We start from the raw sequence: 21,155 nt of genomic DNA, 5'->3' as shown, positions 1-21,155 counted from the left end.
ACCGCCGCACGCGGTCTGACAGCTTTCCGTCTTCTACATGCAGAAGATGGAAAGCTGAGAACGGACTCCAGGCGCTAGTGTGAACCTAGCGTCAGGCTAAAGCCCCATGTAGCAAGACAAAGCAAAAAGCGCTGCGGGAAAAACCCCGGCGGTAACACATCAGTTTTTCCTGCAGCGCTTATTGCAGAAACTCCGCAGAGGTTTCCTCTGAGGACTTTGTTTCCTTTAGGGTAAGTTCACTCAGGGATTTTTGGTCAGGATTTTGAGGCCGTATCTGCCTCAAAATCCTGACCAAAAAGACGGCTCCCATTGAAATCAATGGGAGCCGGTCAGTTCTTTTTTCCGGGAGCTGGTTTGTTCCAGCTACCAGAAAAAGAAGCGAGGTACTCATTCTTCAGGTCGTTTCTCCTCGCAATTCAGCCTGAAGACACTCCCTCCTCCCATCTAGGCCCATTTATTGGGCCTAATCTGGAGCAGAGTGCAGTGCACCGACATTCAGTCGCGGCTACCCGTTTTTTGGTCCAGAACCTGAGGCGGCCTCAGGTTCCGGACCAAAAAACCCTGTGTGAACTTAGCCTTATACCTATAGTGAAACTGCAGGTGTTTCTGTAGATATAAGTGACATACTGCAATTTCCAAAACCGCAACAGTTTTGGAAATTGCAGTGTGTCCGCCGTGTGTGTTTTTCTGCAATGTGTGGATGGGATTGCACTCACTATATACCTACACAGTCAGGCCTGGTTCACATCTGCGTTCAGTAATGCATTCGGGGAGTCCGCATGGGGACCCTCCCAAACAGACTACTGAACACATTAGCAGACGGTGTGCAGTGAAAGCACACATAGACTATAATGGTGTCCATGTGCTTTCCGTGCGGTGTCCGCATAGAACATGCGGACAGAAAAGGACTTCACAATCTACTTTCCTGTCCACATGACTCGTGCGGACACCGCGTGGAAAGCACACGGACCCCATTATAGTCTATGGGGTCCGCATACTTTCACTGCACACCACTTGCTAATGCATTTGGTAATCCATTCGGGGGGGGGGGGCTCCCATGAGGACTCCCCAAACAGATCACCGAACGCAGATGTGAACCAGGCCTTATACATATACGATATATACTCACAAATATACAATACTATAGCACATATGCATTTATATAGATTCATATACCATATATGAGTCATACATATACTTGTATGAATACTATATATACACACACATATATATATACATACATATTATAGCATACTGTATATACTCACACATACCTGTATACAAACATACAGTACTCACACAGTATACAAGACACATACTTTACACAAATGTACATATTAAACATACAGATTTTACCAAAAGAATTTACTCACCATTGCAGCAGACGGCTCCTGTCTTCTCCACACGCTGCAATGTAAGAGGACTCAGTGTGAGGGGGAAGGGGGGAGGGGGAGGAAGTGCGTGCTTGCGTGCAGCAGGGGAGACCTCACAGGAGAGCAGCTGCAGGTAAGTGAAGGGAGAGGCCATTAGCTGATGCTGAAGATACACATGCTGTCCTCCGATGTGTACAGCTTCAGCATCAGCTAATGGGGGCCCCTGTGTGTGGAGGCAGATGCATTGGCCAAGTGCCTGTTTGGGGGCCCCTGGCCATCCTGATTGGGCCCCGACCAATGCATCTGCATTGGTAAAATCAAAACTTTCAGTAAGGGCTCGGGGCCCACCGGGGGATTCCCCAATTACCTGGCGGGCCAGTCCGAGCCTGTCTATAGTGGCATAGAGGGATTGATTCCCCCCCCCCATTACCCTTGTAGTTTGCTGTACACAGTAATCATTCCCCCCCCCTTACACTCCTGTATGTTTGCTTACAGTCACACAATATGTTGCTGCATTATATTATATTGCAGCCAAGACAGGAAGGACAGCAGAAGCAATGACTTGCTCTTGTAAATGTGGGGGAAGTGATCCAGTGAGAAGAGTAATTGGTCCTGCCTGATTTTGGAACTGGGCCTACACCAACAGCAGTCCTAGCACTTAGTCTTGTATTTTTGGACTGTGGGAGTTTACACTTAAAATATCAACCCAGCTTCATCTTTATTCTAAGAAAATACAACAAACCCGTGATCACTGATGGCACCAACAAGAAATAGTGTTGCTGTTGCCATCCACATTCTTATTGCTTGTACTTGTAGTGGTGGATAGTATGAGAGTAGCGCAGGCATTTCCATCTCAAAATTTATCCTGTTTCTTGTCTATTTTTTCAGTCAGTTTCCTGCAATGTTTCCATAATAGTGATAGATAATTATCATATTGTTTTTTTGATAAAGAAAGAAAGAGAAGAAAAGAAATGGCATTTGGCAGTGAAAGAATGAACAAACCAAAATGTGCTAGTATAGGGCACACTGTGTCATAGCTTGGATTATTTGTATGAAAACCGTTCTTCTGTTTGTTTGTTTGTTTTTGAAATAATTTTTTTTTGAGCAATGTCTTTAACAAAATGAGATACAGCACTGAAAGGAGACCTGGACAGTGAATAGTCGACTAGAGCACTTTTTTTTTTTTTTTAGCCAGGGGAAGTAAATAAAATAAAATAAAAATAAAGAAACATCTGTCCTAGTTCTCTGGTGTCTCCCAGGTGGTAGCTCCATTATTCTCTTCTGGTGGACGTCCTGCCACACCTGTCCTTGGCCAAGGCCTCAGTGAAAGACTCTAATTTAACTCGGTGAAATGGTGCTAAGTAAATGCACAATCCACACATGGAAGAACCTGACAATATATTCATCCACAGAACCGCACTCAACACAACCAACTCCATTGTATTAGTGCAGGGAGCCCCGACTATCACCTAGATATACAGCACACAAGATATCACTGACCACGGCCTGGGGACATTTAGAGAAGTCCAAAGTATTTATAAGCAGGATAAAGACAATGAAAGAGAAGACTTTTCCATCTCCCCGTCCTGGAGGTCTCTGCCGCTTAGGGATTTGTGTCTTATTCGCTTTCCCAGGATTTCTCCTCCTCCTTCTTCCCTCTTTTACCGGAAGAAACGGCTCCTGGAAAAAAGAAGCAAGATGTTCATTCTTCAGGCTGAGTCGACTCGCGATTTGGCCTGAAGAAACACCCTCCTCCGGACTAGGCCCATTCATTGGGCCTAATCTGGAGCGGAGCGCCCGGCTGGATACCGGTGCAGTGCACCAGCTTTTATTCGTGCCGACTCGGCTTTTGGATCGGAACCTGAGGCGGCCTCCGCTTCAGGTTCCAATCCAAAAAACTTTGTGTCAACTTACCCTGAGGGTAAGTTCAGACGGGGTTTTTTGTTCTGCAACCTGGTAGCCGTGTAGCCACGACTGAAAGCCAATGCAGTGCACCAGCATCCAGCCGTGTACTCCGCTCCGGATTAGGCCCAATGAATGAGCCTAGTCCAGAGGAGGGGGTGTCTTCAGGCCAAATCGAGGTGAAACAGCCTGAAGAATCAGCACCTCGCTTCTTTTCCTGGGAGCCGGCCCCTGAGCAGCTCTCATTGATTTTGCACCATTTTACTCAGTGTGAATGGCCCCTTAGACAGATTATATAGTTGTATTGCTTTCTATGGGACTTTTGATCAAATCATTAAAGGCTCTAGTCTATAATAGTTTAAAAAAAATTTTTAAAAAAACCACAAAAACACTAAATGATCAAATCCTCCCCTTTATCCTAGAATACATACAAGATCTTCCAGTGTAACACATACACATTATATATCCTTATGTCTAGAAACGTCCGGTCTACAATCATAAAAATATTTTTCCTGTATGGTAAACGCTGTAGCAGGGAAAAAAAATCCAAACTCTCAGGCTACCGTTTTTTCGATATTTTGCTTCTGATAAAAAATTTTATAAAAATTGACGAAAGAAAAAAAATTCCCCAAAATGGAATAACGAAAAAGTACACTCGGCCCTGCGAAAAATACCCCCAACCCTGTGCCCCCTTCTACATGGAGATATAAAACACTGACAGGTGTCAGAATATGACTACTTTTAGAAAAAAATCTCTTTTTTGGTAAGATTTAGATTTTGTTAAAAAAAATTGTGAATAAAACCGTATAAATGTGATATCCTTGGAATTGCAGCGAAACACAGAATACAGGTGACGTCATATTGGCTGCAGACTGAACGCCGTAATAGTGAGGCCCGTCAGAAAGTAACACCAATGAAGTTTTTCTCTAATTTCACCTCATTTTGAATTTTTTTTTTTCCAGTAACTTGTACAAATAAAATAAATGGCGGCATCACGAAGAACAAACATTAAGCCTTCATATGACTCTGTAAGCGAAAAAGTAAAAAAGTCACAAATGAAAATTGAAAAATGCTTCCGGCAGGAAGGGGTTAACCAAGACGTCATTGAGAGAAAGGCAAAAATTAAGTTCCAGACTATCCGACCATTCACACAGCGGAATATGTAATGAGGCCGCGCCTTGTCTACAAGACCAGTAGTGAGAGATCCCCACCGTATCCTGAGCACCACAATGGCGGCTACTTCATATAGTCAGATGGGGATTTGGCTAGCCCTGTCTAAGGCCTTGTTCACATGGTCAGTGATTTGCATTGCAGTGATTGTGTGCCAAAACCAGGAGCCGAGACTGCACAGAGGTAAAGTATAGTGGAAAGATTTACACCTGTACTGGGTTTACACTCATACCTGGTTTTGGCACCAAATCCCCGACCAAATACTGACTGTGTGAATAAGACCTGAAGGTAATTGATAAATCAGGCAAAAAAACCCCAAAGAAAACAAGTTTTTATTAATATTAATTCATAATAATAACATATTGCTCAGGTAAAGGTAAAGGTAAAGCCTCATCTGCATAAAGGGGTCGGGGGTGTAAGGTTCCATTCACACGGAGGAAATTGGCGATTTATTTGGCGCTGAATTTTCCACACTGAAAAAAAAGCCTCCCATTGACTTCAATGGATTGCTTTTTCTGCGAGCAATGGGAGGCTTTTTTTTAGCGAATAATTCCACACCAAATTCCTCACCTGTGTGAATGGACCCTTACATTGCTGGGCTTTGCAGGGGCTACAAAATAACCCTTCCCCCCCTTCCCCGGCAGACAGGACAGAGCCAGAACTCTCTGCAGTGTGCTGGGGGCGGGGAGGACTTCATGGACCTCTGAACATTTGGGTTCAGGAGATCCCGGGCTAATAAGGAAGTTGTCCAGCTTCTTTATTTTGCACACCCCTACACGCCCATAGAGGGATCAGCTAGAGGAAGGCCTGAAAGCCTGGATCTACTGCAGAGGAGGCGACACATCAAGGATCACCAGGCAGAGTCCAGACAAGAAGGGAGGACGAGAGAGGACCAGGATGAATTCTACAGACTGAGCTGAAGTCTTCTACCAGGAGATCGTGACCATGCTTGGAATGGAGGCTACAGAGGAGGACAAGTGGAGGGCTTGGGACTGTGACCTGACATTGGCAAAGGAAACACAAGGTACTGGGCAAGCTGAAGAGGAAGGAACGGACTGTCTTGGACCAAAGCCCACACTAGATGATGAGCAATGGAACTGGAACCTGCCACAGGTTGAGTTAGACCTGCCACATCTACAATATACATGGTCACGTCAGTATTATGGGGGTGCTGAAGCCGGTGTCCAGGCCCCAAGAGAACAGTCTTCTTACATGGGTGCAAATAACATTGAGGAAAGAACGAGACCTAAGGAGGCAGAAGGAGCACTGGAGGAGTCCACTTGGGAAGGAGGACAAGGCGCTGGTAGCGATGACCTCCAGAATGGTGAGAGCCAAAAGTCTTTTCTTTCATTGCCTTTCTTATCTGTTACTGGTCGCAGATCTTTGTCTATTTGTCCTGCCTATAAATCCCTCAGCCTTGTGTAAATGTGCCCGGGCTCCTGATCAGTGATATCTGGTGTGCTGGTCTGCTGAGTGATGGGCTGGATAGTGGACGTACCCTGCCGAATATAATGTGAGGGAAGTGTGTGTGTACAGGGGTCCATCTAACCAGATCGCTCGCCCACACCGGGCATTACAGGACAAGGCATAGAATAAACAATGTCATTTACTTGTACGACATTCCCTATGCTTAACCCCTTCCTGATGGCGGCATTTTCCAATTTTTGTTTTTTGGCTCCCCGCCTTCCAAACCCCATAACTTTTTTCTATTCTTCGTCCACAGAGCCATGTGAGGACTTAATTTTTGTGGGACAAATTGTTCTTCATAATGGAGCCATTTATTATTCTGTGCAATGTGCTGGGAAGCTGAAAAATACAGAATGGGGTGGAATTGGAGAAAAACTGCAGTAGTGTGACTTTCATATGGACTTTGTTTTAACAGCGTTCGCTATTGTGTATGTTACAGTAATTTTAAGTTTTGTATTTATTCTAGGGTAAGGTATGCCCAATGAAGTTTTTGGTTTTTTAAAAAAATAAAATATTTATATTTTATTAGACCCCCTCAGGGGGCTTTGACCTGCAATTGTCCAATAGACTGCGATATCCCTGTACTGCAGTCTTTGGGAGATTCTCTACATTACTATTGAGGTTGGTCATCAAACTTTGTCGGTATGAAATATACTTTACTAGCAGGAGGACACGGCTTTGCACGGGTATATTTCATTTTTTGTTTGTGTAGTGGCCCCGTAAGAATTGCCCAGTTTTGCACTGGTGTATTTTGTATGTCATTTATGTGTGTGTGTCCGTAAGCATCATGTGTATCTCATTTTGGATTTTAGTGAAAAACCAGTGATCAGTTGTTATGGAGACCTGGAGTAAAGCTGTGTGTATGTGACCTTGTGTAACAGTGTCATCCACAGCGCCCTACCCCTTTAAAGCTGACATAAAGCAGTGAAGAAAATTGGCTGTGTTGCTATGGAAACCTGGAGTAAAACTCTATTATGTGGTACTCTGTGCAGAGTCGTTTATCTAATCTTCAGGCATGTGGAACTGTGTGTAGATGCACGTATCTAATCCTCCAGCATGTGGTATTGTGTGCAATGGCGCGTATCTAATGCTTTGCTGTGTGGTACTTTGTAAAGATGCGCATATCTAATTCTCTAGCGTGTGGTACTATGTTTTGAGGCACGTATCTAATCCTCTGGTGTGTGGAACTGTGTGCAGGTGCGCATATCTAATCCTCTGGTATGTGATCCTGTGTGCTGGCCTGTGTATCTAATCCTCTGGCATGTGGAACTGTGTGTAGACGCGCATATCTATTCCTCTGGTGTGTGGAACTGTGTGCAGACCTGCGTATCTAATCCTCTGGCATGTGATGCTGTGTGCTGACCTGTGTATCTAATCCTCTGATTCATTTATGTCAGTTTGGATAACAGTGTTGGATTGTACATGTGGAGTGACCGTGTGTATTGCAGTTGGAATATGAGTGAATGACTTGCAGGATTGAATTGGCTGATGGGGGTCATTGTTTTGGGAAAGCCGTATCTCCGGAATGGTACGTCCGAGCGAGTTGGGGCCTCGTCTTAAACCTTCCCGGACACCTGAAGTATCTGTATGCCAAATTTGGTGAAAATTGGTCCAATTGTTTGGTTGCGCATAAAGAACAGACAGACATTCATTTTTATAATATAGAGAGATATGTAGCCTGAGATTGGTGATCTACCAGGATCAGACCCCCATGTAACGTACAGGACACTGCTCCAAATTCTTCAGGTTCCCCAGTGCCCACATATTAGTGATGGCCGCCACAAGCAGTTATGGAGAATTGTAGTTTTTGTCTCCGTTCTAAAGCAGATGTTTTGTAGATAAATCCAGTAGATTATAATATAATAATCCGGCCGCTCCACATCCATGAGCATTCTGCTTGTCAGGGAGTGTGTGAGACGGTCAATATCCATGGAACGGACTGGTTTATGAAGCAGAAGTGTCATCTGCTCCATGTCTTGTAATATGAATGTTTTAACTCTCTATATTCTAAAAATGAATTTCTGTCTGTTCTTTATGTGCGGCCAAACGACTGGACCAATCTTCACCAAATTTGACACACAGATACTTCAGGTGTCCGGGAAGGTTATAAACAAGGCCGCAACTCTCTCGGACATACCGTTCTGGAGATACAGCTTTCCCAATACAATGACTTCCTCCATTAGCCAATACAAACCTTTAAGTCTTTCACGCATATTCCAACTACCATACACATGGTCACTTCACATGCACTATCCAACACTGATATCCAAACTGAGACACACGCATCAAAGATTTAGATACACAGGTCAGCACACAGTACCACACACAAGAGGATTAAATATGTGCATCTGCACACAATACCACACGCTGGAGGATTAGATACACATGTCAGCACACAGTACCACACGCCGGAGGATTAAACAGGTGCGTCTGCACACAGTACCACACGTCAGAGGATTATATATGCTTGTCTGCACACAGTTCCACACATTAGAGTTTTACTTCAGGATTACATAGCAACCCAGCCATTTTTCTTTACTGCTGTATGCCAGATTTAAAGCAGGGCGCTGTGGCTGACACTGTTACACAAGGTCACATACACACAGCTTTACTCCAGGTATCCATAACAACCAATCGCACATTTTTCACTGATATCCAAAATGAGAAACACATGATCAAATGATGCTTATGGACACACACACACAAAGGACATATAAAATACACCAGTGCAAAACTGGGCAATTCTTATGGGGCCACTAGACAATGACGTCGCTGTTCCCTTCACTGTCAGAAACGCCCTTCTGACATTGAAGGGCTTAATTAACATACAAGGCGCCAAACACAACGGGGTTCAGAACTCCGCAATGAGGGGGCTAGAGACAAAATTCAAAGTGCCCCACAGTCTGTGCAGCAGTGCCTATAACATGGTGCAGAAAACTGCACAGCGTTAGGGTGGTGAAAGGTCCCCTTTAAGGTTAATGTGTCAACTTATGAAGCTTTTACGATGTTCAGGGTTCTCCTAGATTTTTCCAATGAGCAGCTATGGAGGCATAACTAAACCCTCCTGGTCCAAACACATGACGCATTTTGGGAACAGGTCCCTTTCTCAAGTGTGTATAACACAAACAATAGATACAAAGCATGTATATATAGAACATCAAAGACATGGTAGACCCTGAAAACGGTGGTAGATCCGCCTCCTCAGGGTTGTAGAGAGAGTTCAAAGGTTACAAAAACACATGACCCAAAAGGAAAGCCTGTAACCAATAAAATAAACAACTAGAAATAAAAGCAGGACAAATCATGGGTGGGGAATGTATAAAGACATGACAAACACCATGCAGGGGTTAAAAGGAGCCTGTGGAGCTCATTTGACGGACTCCAGGGGTGCCCTTTTCATGGTCTACCATGTGCTTGTTGTATATACATGCTTTGTATCTATTATTTTAAAAGGGAACGGTTCCCAAAACGCGTTGTGTGTCAAAGCTTTTCACGTTTGTCTGCGCGCGCCTATTGCCGCCTTTTCTTCTACCTTTGGATGTTCCTGATGCATGATCCTGTTCTGTGCATTCCAGAGGCGGCGGCTGCTATTGGGGTCCATTTATTCTACAGTAGATCTTTCTATATGGCTACATATTTGTTACAATCCAACAAGGTTAGCCTTATTTGTCTATACCAATTTGTCTTACATTATCACGCTATTAGCACTTGCCGCTGTGTTTTTATCTTCCTTTCGATACCAATCATAAACGAATCCTCTGTGAGACCCCCCCACACACACACCCAAAACTGCATGAAAAGTGATGTAGGGAGTAGTTGGTTAGCATGGAAGACTGAAAATATTGTCTGGGAAAGGAGTTGTCTTCTCAGAGGTGATCTTTTCCAGAAGTCTCACTGTAATTGTAAGGATAGATCATTCAAACATAATAAGTTCAGTTTTTTCTTTGCAGATGACTGTACCTGGAGCTCAGAGAGACATCCGATATCTTCTGATATTACAGCAGATGATCACGGTATTACACAATCTACATATGAGGAGCCTGGCATTATCCCAGATACACCCTCAGCCGTTCACAGCAAATATGTATCATCTGATCCTATTAGATACGTCCAATCTTCTGAGTCATCACAGACTGTTAAGCAGAATGAAAGCCACAGAAGAGAAATCGAATATCAAAGAACTCACACCAGGAAGAAGATATATTTATGTGCAGAATGTGGCAAATATTTTGCCAAGAAATCACATCTTGTTGCACATGAGAGAACTCACACAGGAGAGAAGCCATATTCATGTACAGAATGTGGAAAATGTTTTTCTCATAAATCAATTCTTGTTTTACATAAGAGAACTCACACAGGAGAGAAGCCATATTCATGTACAGAATGTGGAAAATGTTTTTCTCAGAAAAAAAATCTTGTTTTACATGAGAGAACTCACACAGGGGAGAAGCCATATTCATGTACAGAATGCGGCAAGCGTTTTCCTCAGAAATCACAACTTGTTGTACATGAGAGAACTCACACAAGAGAGAAGCCATATTCATGTACAGAATGTGGCAAGCGTTTTTCTCAGAAATCACATCTTGTTGTACATAAGAGAACTCACACAGGAGAGAAGCCATATTCATGTACAGAATGTGGCAAGTGTTTTTCTCAGCAATCACATCTTCTTAAACATCAGATGAGCCACATAGTAGAGAATAAAGTATAATTAATTAGATTTAATTTTTTTTTAAAGTTTCACATTTTAGATATATTTTTTTAATGTTATAATAGACCTTGGTAAAACCAAATTCACCTGGACCATCAGATGTACATTTCTGATAGATATAACAAACATGGACTTTGCTTGAATTTTGTCATTCTAAAACCATATTTTAAGTGTAAAGTCAAATTGCCTGATGCTAAGAAGTCGTCTCCATGGTCCTCGTGTCCCCTCAGGGATTCCTTATTATACCAGACAATGTATCTAAATTGATGAACCAATTATTCTATTTCCTATTATTTCCTGCTCGGGGCAATGACTTCCAATAAACTTCTCACTCTCTTTAATATACTTAGTTGTACCTTTGTCCTTGTGTCTTTCTGTGTCTACTCCTAATAATATCACCTGGGAATGGTCGCTGACATGTCTGGTGGAGTCAGAAGAGGCCGCAGAGCTACGACTAGGACAATAGTGACTACTTGAGGTGCCTTTTTGTTTCTTGCTATTTGATCTTCTGGGGTTAATGTAACCAATCACAATCTTCCAGTATTTCTCGATACTTCTGTTCCTGTCCGCTCTCGTCTGCAATGTCTGGCTCGTCCTGACTCCATCTCTATTATATGGGTGTGACTTATTTTACCACTAGATTTATAGGGTATTGTATAGTATGGGTGACATTAGTCTGTGGGGCCTGTGATGTCAGAGAGTCCATAATATAAGATTCTCTGAGGATAGTCATCTCTTATCTTGTTTTTATCCCCCTTCCCCCATCAGCATTCAATATTACACATTTGGGAAAATTTATTAAGGCTTCTGCATACTATGTCAGCCTTAAAAAAGGGCTGGACTGGGGCAGGGAAGGAGAATTTTCTGAAGAGGTTGTGGCCTTTCTAGAAATCAGTCAGACACTCCTGTATGTTTGCTTACAGTTACATAATACGTTGCAGCCTTATATTGTATTTCAGCCATGACAGGAAGGACAGCAGAAGCAATGACTTGTTCTTGTAAATGTGGGGGAAGTGGTCAGGTGAGAAGAGTAATTGGTCCTGCCTGATTTAGGAACTGAGACTACACCAACAGCAGTCCTAGCACTTGTCTTGTTACAGTTTTAGACTGTGGGAATTTCCACTTAAAATATGAACCCAGCTTAATCTTTATTCTAAGAAAATAACAATCCTGTGATCACTGATGGCACCAACAAGAAGTAGTGTTGCTGTTGCCATCCACATTGTTATTGTTTGTACTTGTAGTGGTGGATAGTATGAGAGTAGCGCAGGCATTTCCATCTCAAAATTTATCCTTTTTCTTGTCTATTTTTTCAGTCAGTTTACTGTAATGTTTCCATAATAGTGATAGATAATTAGGATATTGTTTTTTTGATAAAGAAAGAGAAGAAAAGAAATGGCATTTGGCAGTGAAAGGATGAACAAACCAAAATGTGTTAGCGTACAGCACACTGTGTCATAGCTTGGATTATTTGTATGAAAACAGTTTTTCTGTGGGTTTTTTTTTGTTTGATTTTTTTGAGCAATGTTTTTAACAAAATGAGATATAGCACTGACAGGAGACCTGAACAGTGAATAGCTGACTACAGCACATTTTTTTTTTTTTTTTTTAGCCAGGGGAAGTAAATAAAATAAAAATAAAGAAACACCTGTCCTAGTTCTCTGGTGTCTCCCAGGTGGCAGCTCCATTATTCTCTTCTGCTGGACATCTGGCCACACCTGTCCTTGGCCAAGGCCTCAATGAAAGACTCTAATTTAACTCGGTGAAATGCTGCTAAGTAAATGCACAATCCACACATGGAAGAGCCTGACAATATATTCATCCACAGAACCGCACTCAACACAACCAACTCCATTGTATTAGTGCAGGGAGCCCTGACTATCACCTAGATATACAGCACACAAGATATCACTGACCACGGCCGGGGGACATATAGAGAAGTCCAAAGTATTTATAAGCAGGATGAAGACAATGAAAGAAAAGACTTTTCCATCTCCCCGTCCTGGAGGTCTCTGCCGCTTAGGGATTTGTGTCTTATTCGCTTTCCCAGGATTGCTCCTCCAGTCTCCTCCTTCCCTTTTAGGGTAAGTCCATAAGTAGGTTTTTGGTCAGGTTGTTGAGGCCGTAATCGCCTGAAAACCGTGACCAAAAAGATGGCTCAATGAGATCAATGAGAGCCGCTCGGAGCTCGAAGCGAGGTGTTCACTCCTCAGGCTGAGTCGCCTCGCGATTTGGCCTGAAGACACACCCTCCTTCGGTCTAGGCCCCTAAACTGAAGTGGAGCGCGCGGCTGGATGCCGGTGCAGTGCACCAGCTTTCATTCGTGCCGACCCGGCTTTTGGATTGGAACCTGAGGCGGCCTCCACTTCAGGTTCCAAACCGAAAAACTACGTGTCAACTTTCCTGGAGGGTAAGTTCAGACGGGGTTTTTTAGTCCGCAACCTGGTAGCCGTGTAGCCGCGACTGAAAGCTGATGCAGTGCACCAGTATCCAGCCGCGCACTCCGCTTTGGATTAGGCCCAATGAATGGGCCTAGTCCAGAGGAGGGGGTGTCTTCAGGCCAAAACGCAAGGCGACTGAAGAGTGATCACCTCGCTTCTTTTTTCAGGAGCCAGCCCCTGAGCCGTCTTTTTGGTCAGGATTTTTAGGTGAATACGGCCTCAAAATCCTGACCAAGAAACTCTGTGTGAACTTACCCTTAGGGCTCGCTTTTCACTCCTTGTTATATAAGACTCCTACAGAGGGAAAAACTAAGCACGGTCACATTTGTCAGGATAGAGTTATAAGACCCCTCCAATGTACTGCAGCCTCCTATATCATTATTAGTTGGTCTTAGAGGAGCTCGCAGTCTGGGCGGCCGAGACCCCACATTGCAGAAATGCAGCATTTTTCGTTGCAGATTTTACTGCAGTTTTTTTTTTTTTAGGTAACGCTTGTCGTAAAATGGCAAGGATTTTGGCGCAAAACTTCACGAATTCCACGCAGGATCAACGACAGAATCTGCACGGTAAGAAAAACTCCCAATAGAACTCTACGGGGAGTCTTTTTTACTGGACGGATTCCGCGAAATTTTACTCAGTGTGAATGGCCCCTTAGACAGATTATATACTTGTATTGCTTTCTATGGGACTTTTGATCAAATAATTAAAGGCTCTAGATTTTAATAGTTTTAAAAAATTAAAGTTTAAAAAAAAAAATAAAATAAACGACTAAATCCTCCCCTTTATCCTAGAATACATACAAGATCTTCCAGTGTAACACATACACATTATATATCCTTATGTCTAGAAACGTCCGGTCTACAATCATAGAAATATTTTTCCTGTATGGTAAACGCTGTAGCAGGGAAAAAATCCAAACTCTCAGACTACCGTTTTTTCGATATTTTGCTTCTGATAAAAATTTTTTAATAAAAACTGACTAAAGCAAAAGACATTCCCCAAAATGGAATAACTAAAAAGTACACTCGGCCCTGCGAAAAATACACCCGACCCTGTGCCCCCTCATACATGGAGATATAAAACACTTACAGGTGTCAGAATATGCCGACTTTTAGAAAAAAATCTCTTTTTTGGTAAGATTTAGATTTTGTTAAAAAAAATTGTGAATAAAACCGTATAAATGTGATATCCTTGGAATTGCAGCGAAACACAGAATACAGGTGACGTCATATTGGCTGCAGACTGAACGCCGTAATAGTGAGGCCCGTCAGAAAGTAACACCAATGAAGTTTTTCTCTAATTTCACCTCATTTTGAATTTTTTTTTTCCAGTAACTTGTACAAATAAATAAATGGCGGCATCACGAAGAACAAACATTAAGCCTTCATATGACTCTGTAAGCGAAAAAGTAAAAAAGTCACAAATGAAAATTGAAAAATGCTTCCGGCAGGAAGGGGTTAACCAAGACGTCATTGAGAGAAAGGCAAAAATTAAGTTCCAGACTATCCGACCATTCACACAGCGGAATATGTAATGAGGCCGCGCCTTGTCTACAAGACCAGTAGTGAGAGATCCCCACCGTATCCTGAGCACCACAATGGCGGCTACTTCATATAGTCAGATGGGGATTTGGCTAGCCCTGGCTAAGGCCTTGTTCACATGGTCAGTGATTTGCATTGCAGTGATTGTGTGCCAAAACCAGGAGCCGAGACTGCACAGAGGTAAAGTATAGTGGAAAGATTTACACCTGTCCTGGGTTTACACTCATACCTGGTTTTGGCACCAAATCCCCGACCAAATACTGACTGTGTGAATAAGACCTAAAGGTAAGTGAGAAATCAGGCAAAAAAACCCCAAAGAAAACAAGTTTTATTAATATTCATAATAATAACATATTTCTCAGGTATAATGAAGCCTCATCTGCATAAAGGGGTCGGGGGTGTAAGGTTCCATTCACACGGAGGAAAATGGCGATTTATTTGGCGCTGAATTTTCCACGCTGAAAAAAAAAGCCTCCCATTGACTTCAATGGATTGCTTTTTCTGCGAGCAATGGGAGGCTTTTTTTTTAGCGCTTAAATTCCACACCAAATTCCTCACCTGTGTGAATGGACCCTTACATTGCTGGGCTTTGCAGGGGCTACAAAATAACCCCTCCCCCCCTTCCCCGACAGACAGGACAAAGCCAGAACTCTCTGCAGTGTGCTGGGGGAGGGAAGGACTTCATGGACCTCTGAGCATTTGGGTTCAGGAGATCCCGGGCTAATAAGGAAGTTGTCCAGCTTCTTTATTTTGCACACCCCTGCACGCCCATAGAGGGATCAGCTAGAGGAAGGCCTGAAAGCCTGGATCTACTGCAGAGGAGGCGACACATCAAAGATCACCAGGCAGAGTCCAGACAAGAAGAGAAGACCAGAGAGGACCAGGATGAATTCTACAGACTGAGCTGAAGTCTTCTACCAGGAGATCGTGACCATGCTTGGAATGGAGGATACAGAGGAGGACAAGTGGAGGGTTTGGGACTGTGACTTGATATGGGAAAGGGAAACACAAGATACTGAACAAGCTGAAGAGGAAGGAACGGACTGTCTTGGACCAAAGCCCACACTAGATGATGAGGAATGGAACTGGAACCTGCCACAGGTTGAGTTAGAACTGCCACATCTACAATATACATGGTCACCTCAGTATTATGGGGGTGCTGAAGCCGGTGTCCAGGCCCCAAGAGAACAGTCTTCTTATATGGGTGCAAATAACATTGAGGAAAGAGCGAGACCTAAGGAGGCAGAAGGAGCACTGGAGGAGTCCACTTGGGAAGGAGGACAAGGCGCTGGTAGCGATGACCTCCAGAATGGTGAGAGCCAAAAGACTTTTCTTTCATTGCCTTTCCTATCTGTTACTGGTCGCAGATCTTTGTCTATTTGTCCTGCCTATAAATCCCTCAGCCTTGTGTAAATGTGCCCGGGCTCCTGATCAGTGATATCTGGTGTGCTGGTCTGCTGAGTGATGGGCTGGATAGTGGACGTACCCTGCCGAATATAATGTGAGGGAAGTGTGTGTGTACAGGGGTCCATCTAACCAGATCGCTCGCCCACACCGGGCATTACAGGACAAGGCATAGAATAAACAATGTCATTTACTTGTATGACATTCCCTATGCTTAACCCCTTCCTGATGGCAGCATTTTCCAAATTTTCGTTTTTTGGCTCCCCGCCTTCCACTCTCCATAACTTTTCTATTTTCCATCCACAGAGCCATGTGAGGGCTTAGTCTTTGTGGGACAAATTGTTCTTCCTAATGGAGCCATTTATTATTCTGTGCAATGTGCTGGGAAGCTGAAAAATAATTCTTATTGGGGTGGAATTGGAGAAAAACTGCAGTAGTGTGACTTTCATATGGACTTTGTTGTAACGGCATTTGCTGTGCAGCCAAAGTGACAGGTCCTCTGTATTCTCTGTTTCCGTGCGATTCCAGTGATACCAAATATATATAGTTTTATTTACAGTGAAACCTCTAAACGAAAATCCAAAACCATTTTGGGGAATGTCTATTGCTGTGATCAGTATAAGGCCCAATGAACTTTTATTTTTTATTTATTTTTTTATTTTTTATTTTTTTTACATTTTTTAAATGTTTTATTTATATTAGCCCAACTGTACTGCAGTCTTTGGGAGATTCTCTACATTACGATTGAGGCCGGTCATCAATATCATCATCATATCGGTATGAAATATACTTTATATGTAGCCTGAGACTGGTGATCTACCAGGAACAGACCCCCATGTAACGTACAGGACACTGCTCCAAATTCTTCAGGTTCCCCAGTGCCCACATATTAGTGATAGCCGCCACAAGCAGTTATGGAGAATTCTAGTTTGACCAATGTAGTTTTTGTCTCTGTTGTAAAGCAGATGTTTTGTAGATAAATCCAGTAGATTATAATATAATAATCCGGCCGCTCCACATCCATGAGCATTCTGCTTGTCAGGGAGTGTGTGAGACGGACAATATCCATGGAACGGACTGGTTTATGAAGCAGAAGTGTCATCTGCTCCATGTCTTGTAATATGAATGTTTTATCTCTCTATATTATAAAAATGAATTTCTGTCTGTTCTTTATGTGCGGCCAAACGACTGGACCAATCTTCACCAAATTTGACACACAGATACTTCAGGTGTCCGGGAAGGTTATAAACAAGGCTGCAACTCTCTCGGACATACTGTTCCAGAGATACAGCTTTCCCAGTACAATGACTTCCTCCATTAGACAATACAAACCTTTAAGTCTTTCACGCATATTCCAACTACCATACACACGCTCACTTCACATGCACTATCCAACACTGATATCCAAACTGAGATACACGCATCAAAGGATTAGATACACAGGTCAGCACACAGTACCACACACCGGAGGATTAAATAGGTGCGTCTGCACACGGTACAACACATTAGAGTTTTACTTCAGGTTTCCATAGCAACCCAGCCATTTTTCTTTACTGCTGTATGTCAGATTTAAAGAAGCAGGGCGCTGTGGCTGACACTGTTACACAAGGTCACATACACACAGCTTTACTCCAGGTATCCATAACAACCAATCGCAGGTTTTTCACTGATATCCAAAATAAGATACACATGATCACATGATGCTTATGGACACACACAAAGGACATACAAAATATACCAGTGCAAAACTGGGCAATTCTTATGGGGCCACTAGACAATGACGTCGCTGTTCCCTTCACTGTCAGAAACGCCCTTTTGACATTGAAGGGCTTAATTAACATACAAGGCGCCAAAAACAACGGGGTTCAGAACTCCGCAATGAGGGGGCTAGAGACAAAATTCAAAGTGCCCCACAGTCTGTGCAGCAGTGCCTATAACATGGTGCAGAAAACTGCACAGCGTTAGGGTGGTGAAAGGTCTCCTTGAAGGTTAATGTGTCAATTTATGAAGCTTTTACGATGTTCAGGGTTCTCCTAGATTTTTCCAATGAGCAGCTATGGAGGCATAACTAAACCCTCCAGGTCCAAACACATGACGCGCTTCGGGAACAGGTCCCAAGTGTGTATAACACAAACAATAGATACAAAGCATGTATATATAGAGCATCGAAGACATGGAAGACCCTGAAAACGGTGGTATCCCCACCCCCTTAGGGTTGTAGAGAGAGTTCAAAGGTTACAAAAACACATGACCCAAAAGGAAAGCCTGTAACCAATAAAATAAACAACTAGAAATAAAAGCAGGACAAATCATGGGTGGGGAATGTATAAAGACATGACAAACACCATGCAGGGGTTAAAAGGAACATTTCGACTCCAGGGGGGCCCTTTTCATGGTCTACCATGTGTTTGTTGTATATACATGCTTTGTATCTATTGTTTGAAAAGGGAACGATTCCCAAAACGCGTTGTGTGTCAATAAAGCTTTTCACTTTTGTCCCAGCGCGCCTATTGCGGCCTTTTCTTCTACCTTTGGATGTTCCTGATGCATGATCCTGTTCTGTGCATTCCAGAGGCGGCTGCTGCTATTGGGGTCCATTTATTCTACAGTAGATATTTCTATATGGCTACATATTTGTTACAATCCAACAAGGTTAGCCTTATTTGTCTATACCAATTTGTCTTACATTATCACGTTATTAGCGCTTGCCGCTGTGTTTTTTTTATCTTCCTTTTCGATACCAATCATAAACGAATCCTCTGTGAGACACCCCCCCACCACCTCCACCACCACCAAAAACTGCATGAAAAGTGATGTAGGGAGTAGCTGGTTAGCATGGAAGACTGAAAATATTGTCTGGGGAAAGGAGTTGTCTTCTCAGAGGTGATGTTTTCCAGAAGTCTCACTGTAATTGTACGGATAGATCATTCAAACATAATAAGTTCAGTTTTTTCTTTGCAGATGACTGTGCCTGGAGCTCAGAGAGACATCCGATATCTTCTGATATTACAGCAGATGATCACGGTATTACCCAATCTACATATGAGGAGCCTGGCATTATCCCAGATACACCCTCAGCCGTTCACAGCAAATATGTATCATCTGATCCTATTAGATACGTCCAATCTTCTGAGTCATCCCAGACTGTTAAGCAGAATGAAAGCCACAGAAGAGAAACTGAACATCAAAGAACTCACACAGGGGAGAAGATATATTTATGTGCAGAATGTGGAAAACGTTTTTCTTGGAAAGATAAACTTGTTGCACATGAGAGAACTCACACAGGGGAGAAGCCATATTCATGTACAGAATGTGGAAAATGTTTTACTCGGAAAGATAAACTTGTTGCACATGAGAGAACTCACACAGGGGAGAAGCCATATTCATGTACAGAATGTGGAAAATGTTTTACTCGGAAAGAAAAACTTGTTGCACATGAGAGAACTCACACAGGGGAGAAGCCATATTCATGTACAGAATGTGGAAAATGTTTTACTCGGAAAGAAAAACTTGTTGCACATGAGAGAACTCACACAGGGGAGAAGCCATATTCATGTACAGAATGTGGAAAATGTTTTTCTCAGAAAAAAAATCTTGGTGCACATGAGAGAACTCACACAGGGGAGAAGCCATATTCGTGTACAGAATGTGGCAACTGTTTTTCTCTAAAATCAAATCTTGTTGCACATGAGAGAACTCACACAGTGGAGAAGATATATTTATGTTCAGAATTTGGCACCTGTTTTTCTCTAAAATCAAATCTTGTTGCACATGAGAGAACTCACACAGGAGAGAAGCCATATTTATGTACAGAATGTGGAAAATGTTTTTCTTGGAAATCAAATTTTGTTATACATGAGAGAACTCACACAGGGGAGAAGCCATATTCATGTACAGAATGTGGAAAATGTTTTACTCGGAAAGAAAAACTTGTTGCACATGAGAGAACTCACACAGGGGAGATGCCATATTCATGTACAGAATGTGGAAAATGTTTTACTCGGAAAGAAAAACTTGTTGCACATGAGAGAACTCACACAGGGGAGAAGCCATATTCGTGTACAGAATGTGGAAAATGTTTTTCTCAGAAAAAAAATCTTGTTGCACATGAGAGAACTCACACAGGGGAGAAGCCATATTCGTGTACAGAATGTGGCAAATGTTTTTCTCAAAAATCAAATCTTGTTGCACATGAGAGAACTCACACAGGGGAGAAGATATATTTATGTTCAGAATGTGGCAACTGTTTTTCTCTAAAATCAACTCTTGTTGCACATGAGAGAACTCACACAGGGGAGAAGCCATATTCATGTACAGAATGTGGCAAATGTTTTTCTCAGAAAAAAAATCTTGTTGCACATGAGAGAACTCACACAGGGGAGAAGCCATATTCGTGTACAGAATGTGGCAAATGTTTTTCTCAAAAATCAAATCTTGTTGCACATGAGAGAACTCACACAGGGGAGAAGATATATTTATGTTCAGAATGTGGCAACTGTTTTTCTCTAAAATCAACTCTTGTTGCACATGAGAGAACTCACACAGGAGAGAAGCCATATTTATGTACAGAATGTGGCAATTCTTTTTCTAAGAAATCAAGTCTTCTTAGACATCAGAGGATCCACATAGTAGAGAATAAAGTATAATTAGATTTAAAAAAAAAAATTCACATTTTATATATATTTTTTAATGTTATAATAGACATTGGTAAAACCAAATTCACCTGGATCATCAGATGTACATTTCTGATAGATATAACAAAAATGGACTTGGATTGAATTTTGTCATTCTAAAACCATATTTTAAGTGTAAAGTCAAATTGCCTGATGTTAAGAAGTCGCCTCCACGGTCCTTGTGTCCCCTCAGGGATTCCTTATTATACCAGACAATGTATCTAAATTGATGAACCAATTATTCTATTTCCTATTATTTCCTGCTCGGGGCAATGACTTCCAATAAACTTCTCACTCTCTTTAATATACTTAGTTGTACCTTTGTCCTTGTGTCTTTCTGTGTCTACTCCTAATAATATTACCTGGGAATGGTCGCTGACATGTCTGGTGGAGTCAGAAGAGGCAGCAGAGCTACGACTAGGACAATAGTGACTACTTGAGGTGCCTTTTTGTTTCTTGCTATTTGATCTTCT

General features: G+C 42.5%; 1 protein-coding gene across 1 annotated transcript in view; it reads left to right on the top strand.

Annotated features, from left to right (window-relative positions):
• LOC142217287 (uncharacterized) overlaps positions 1-21,155 on the top strand; it is a 97,007-nt gene that overhangs the window by 66,054 nt on the left and 9,798 nt on the right. The window contains 2 exon segments of the mRNA XM_075285480.1: positions 10,099-10,588; positions 19,193-20,620. Coding sequence (XP_075141581.1) covers positions 10,099-10,588; positions 19,193-20,620 — 1,918 coding nt within the window.

The sequence above is a fragment of the Leptodactylus fuscus genome, chromosome 8 (assembly GCF_031893055.1).
Source record: "Leptodactylus fuscus isolate aLepFus1 chromosome 8, aLepFus1.hap2, whole genome shotgun sequence".
In the NCBI taxonomy this organism is placed as follows: domain Eukaryota; kingdom Metazoa; phylum Chordata; class Amphibia; order Anura; family Leptodactylidae; genus Leptodactylus; species Leptodactylus fuscus.
Note: the sequence above shows the minus strand (reverse complement) of the source record. Positions and strands in the feature narration are given on the sequence as shown.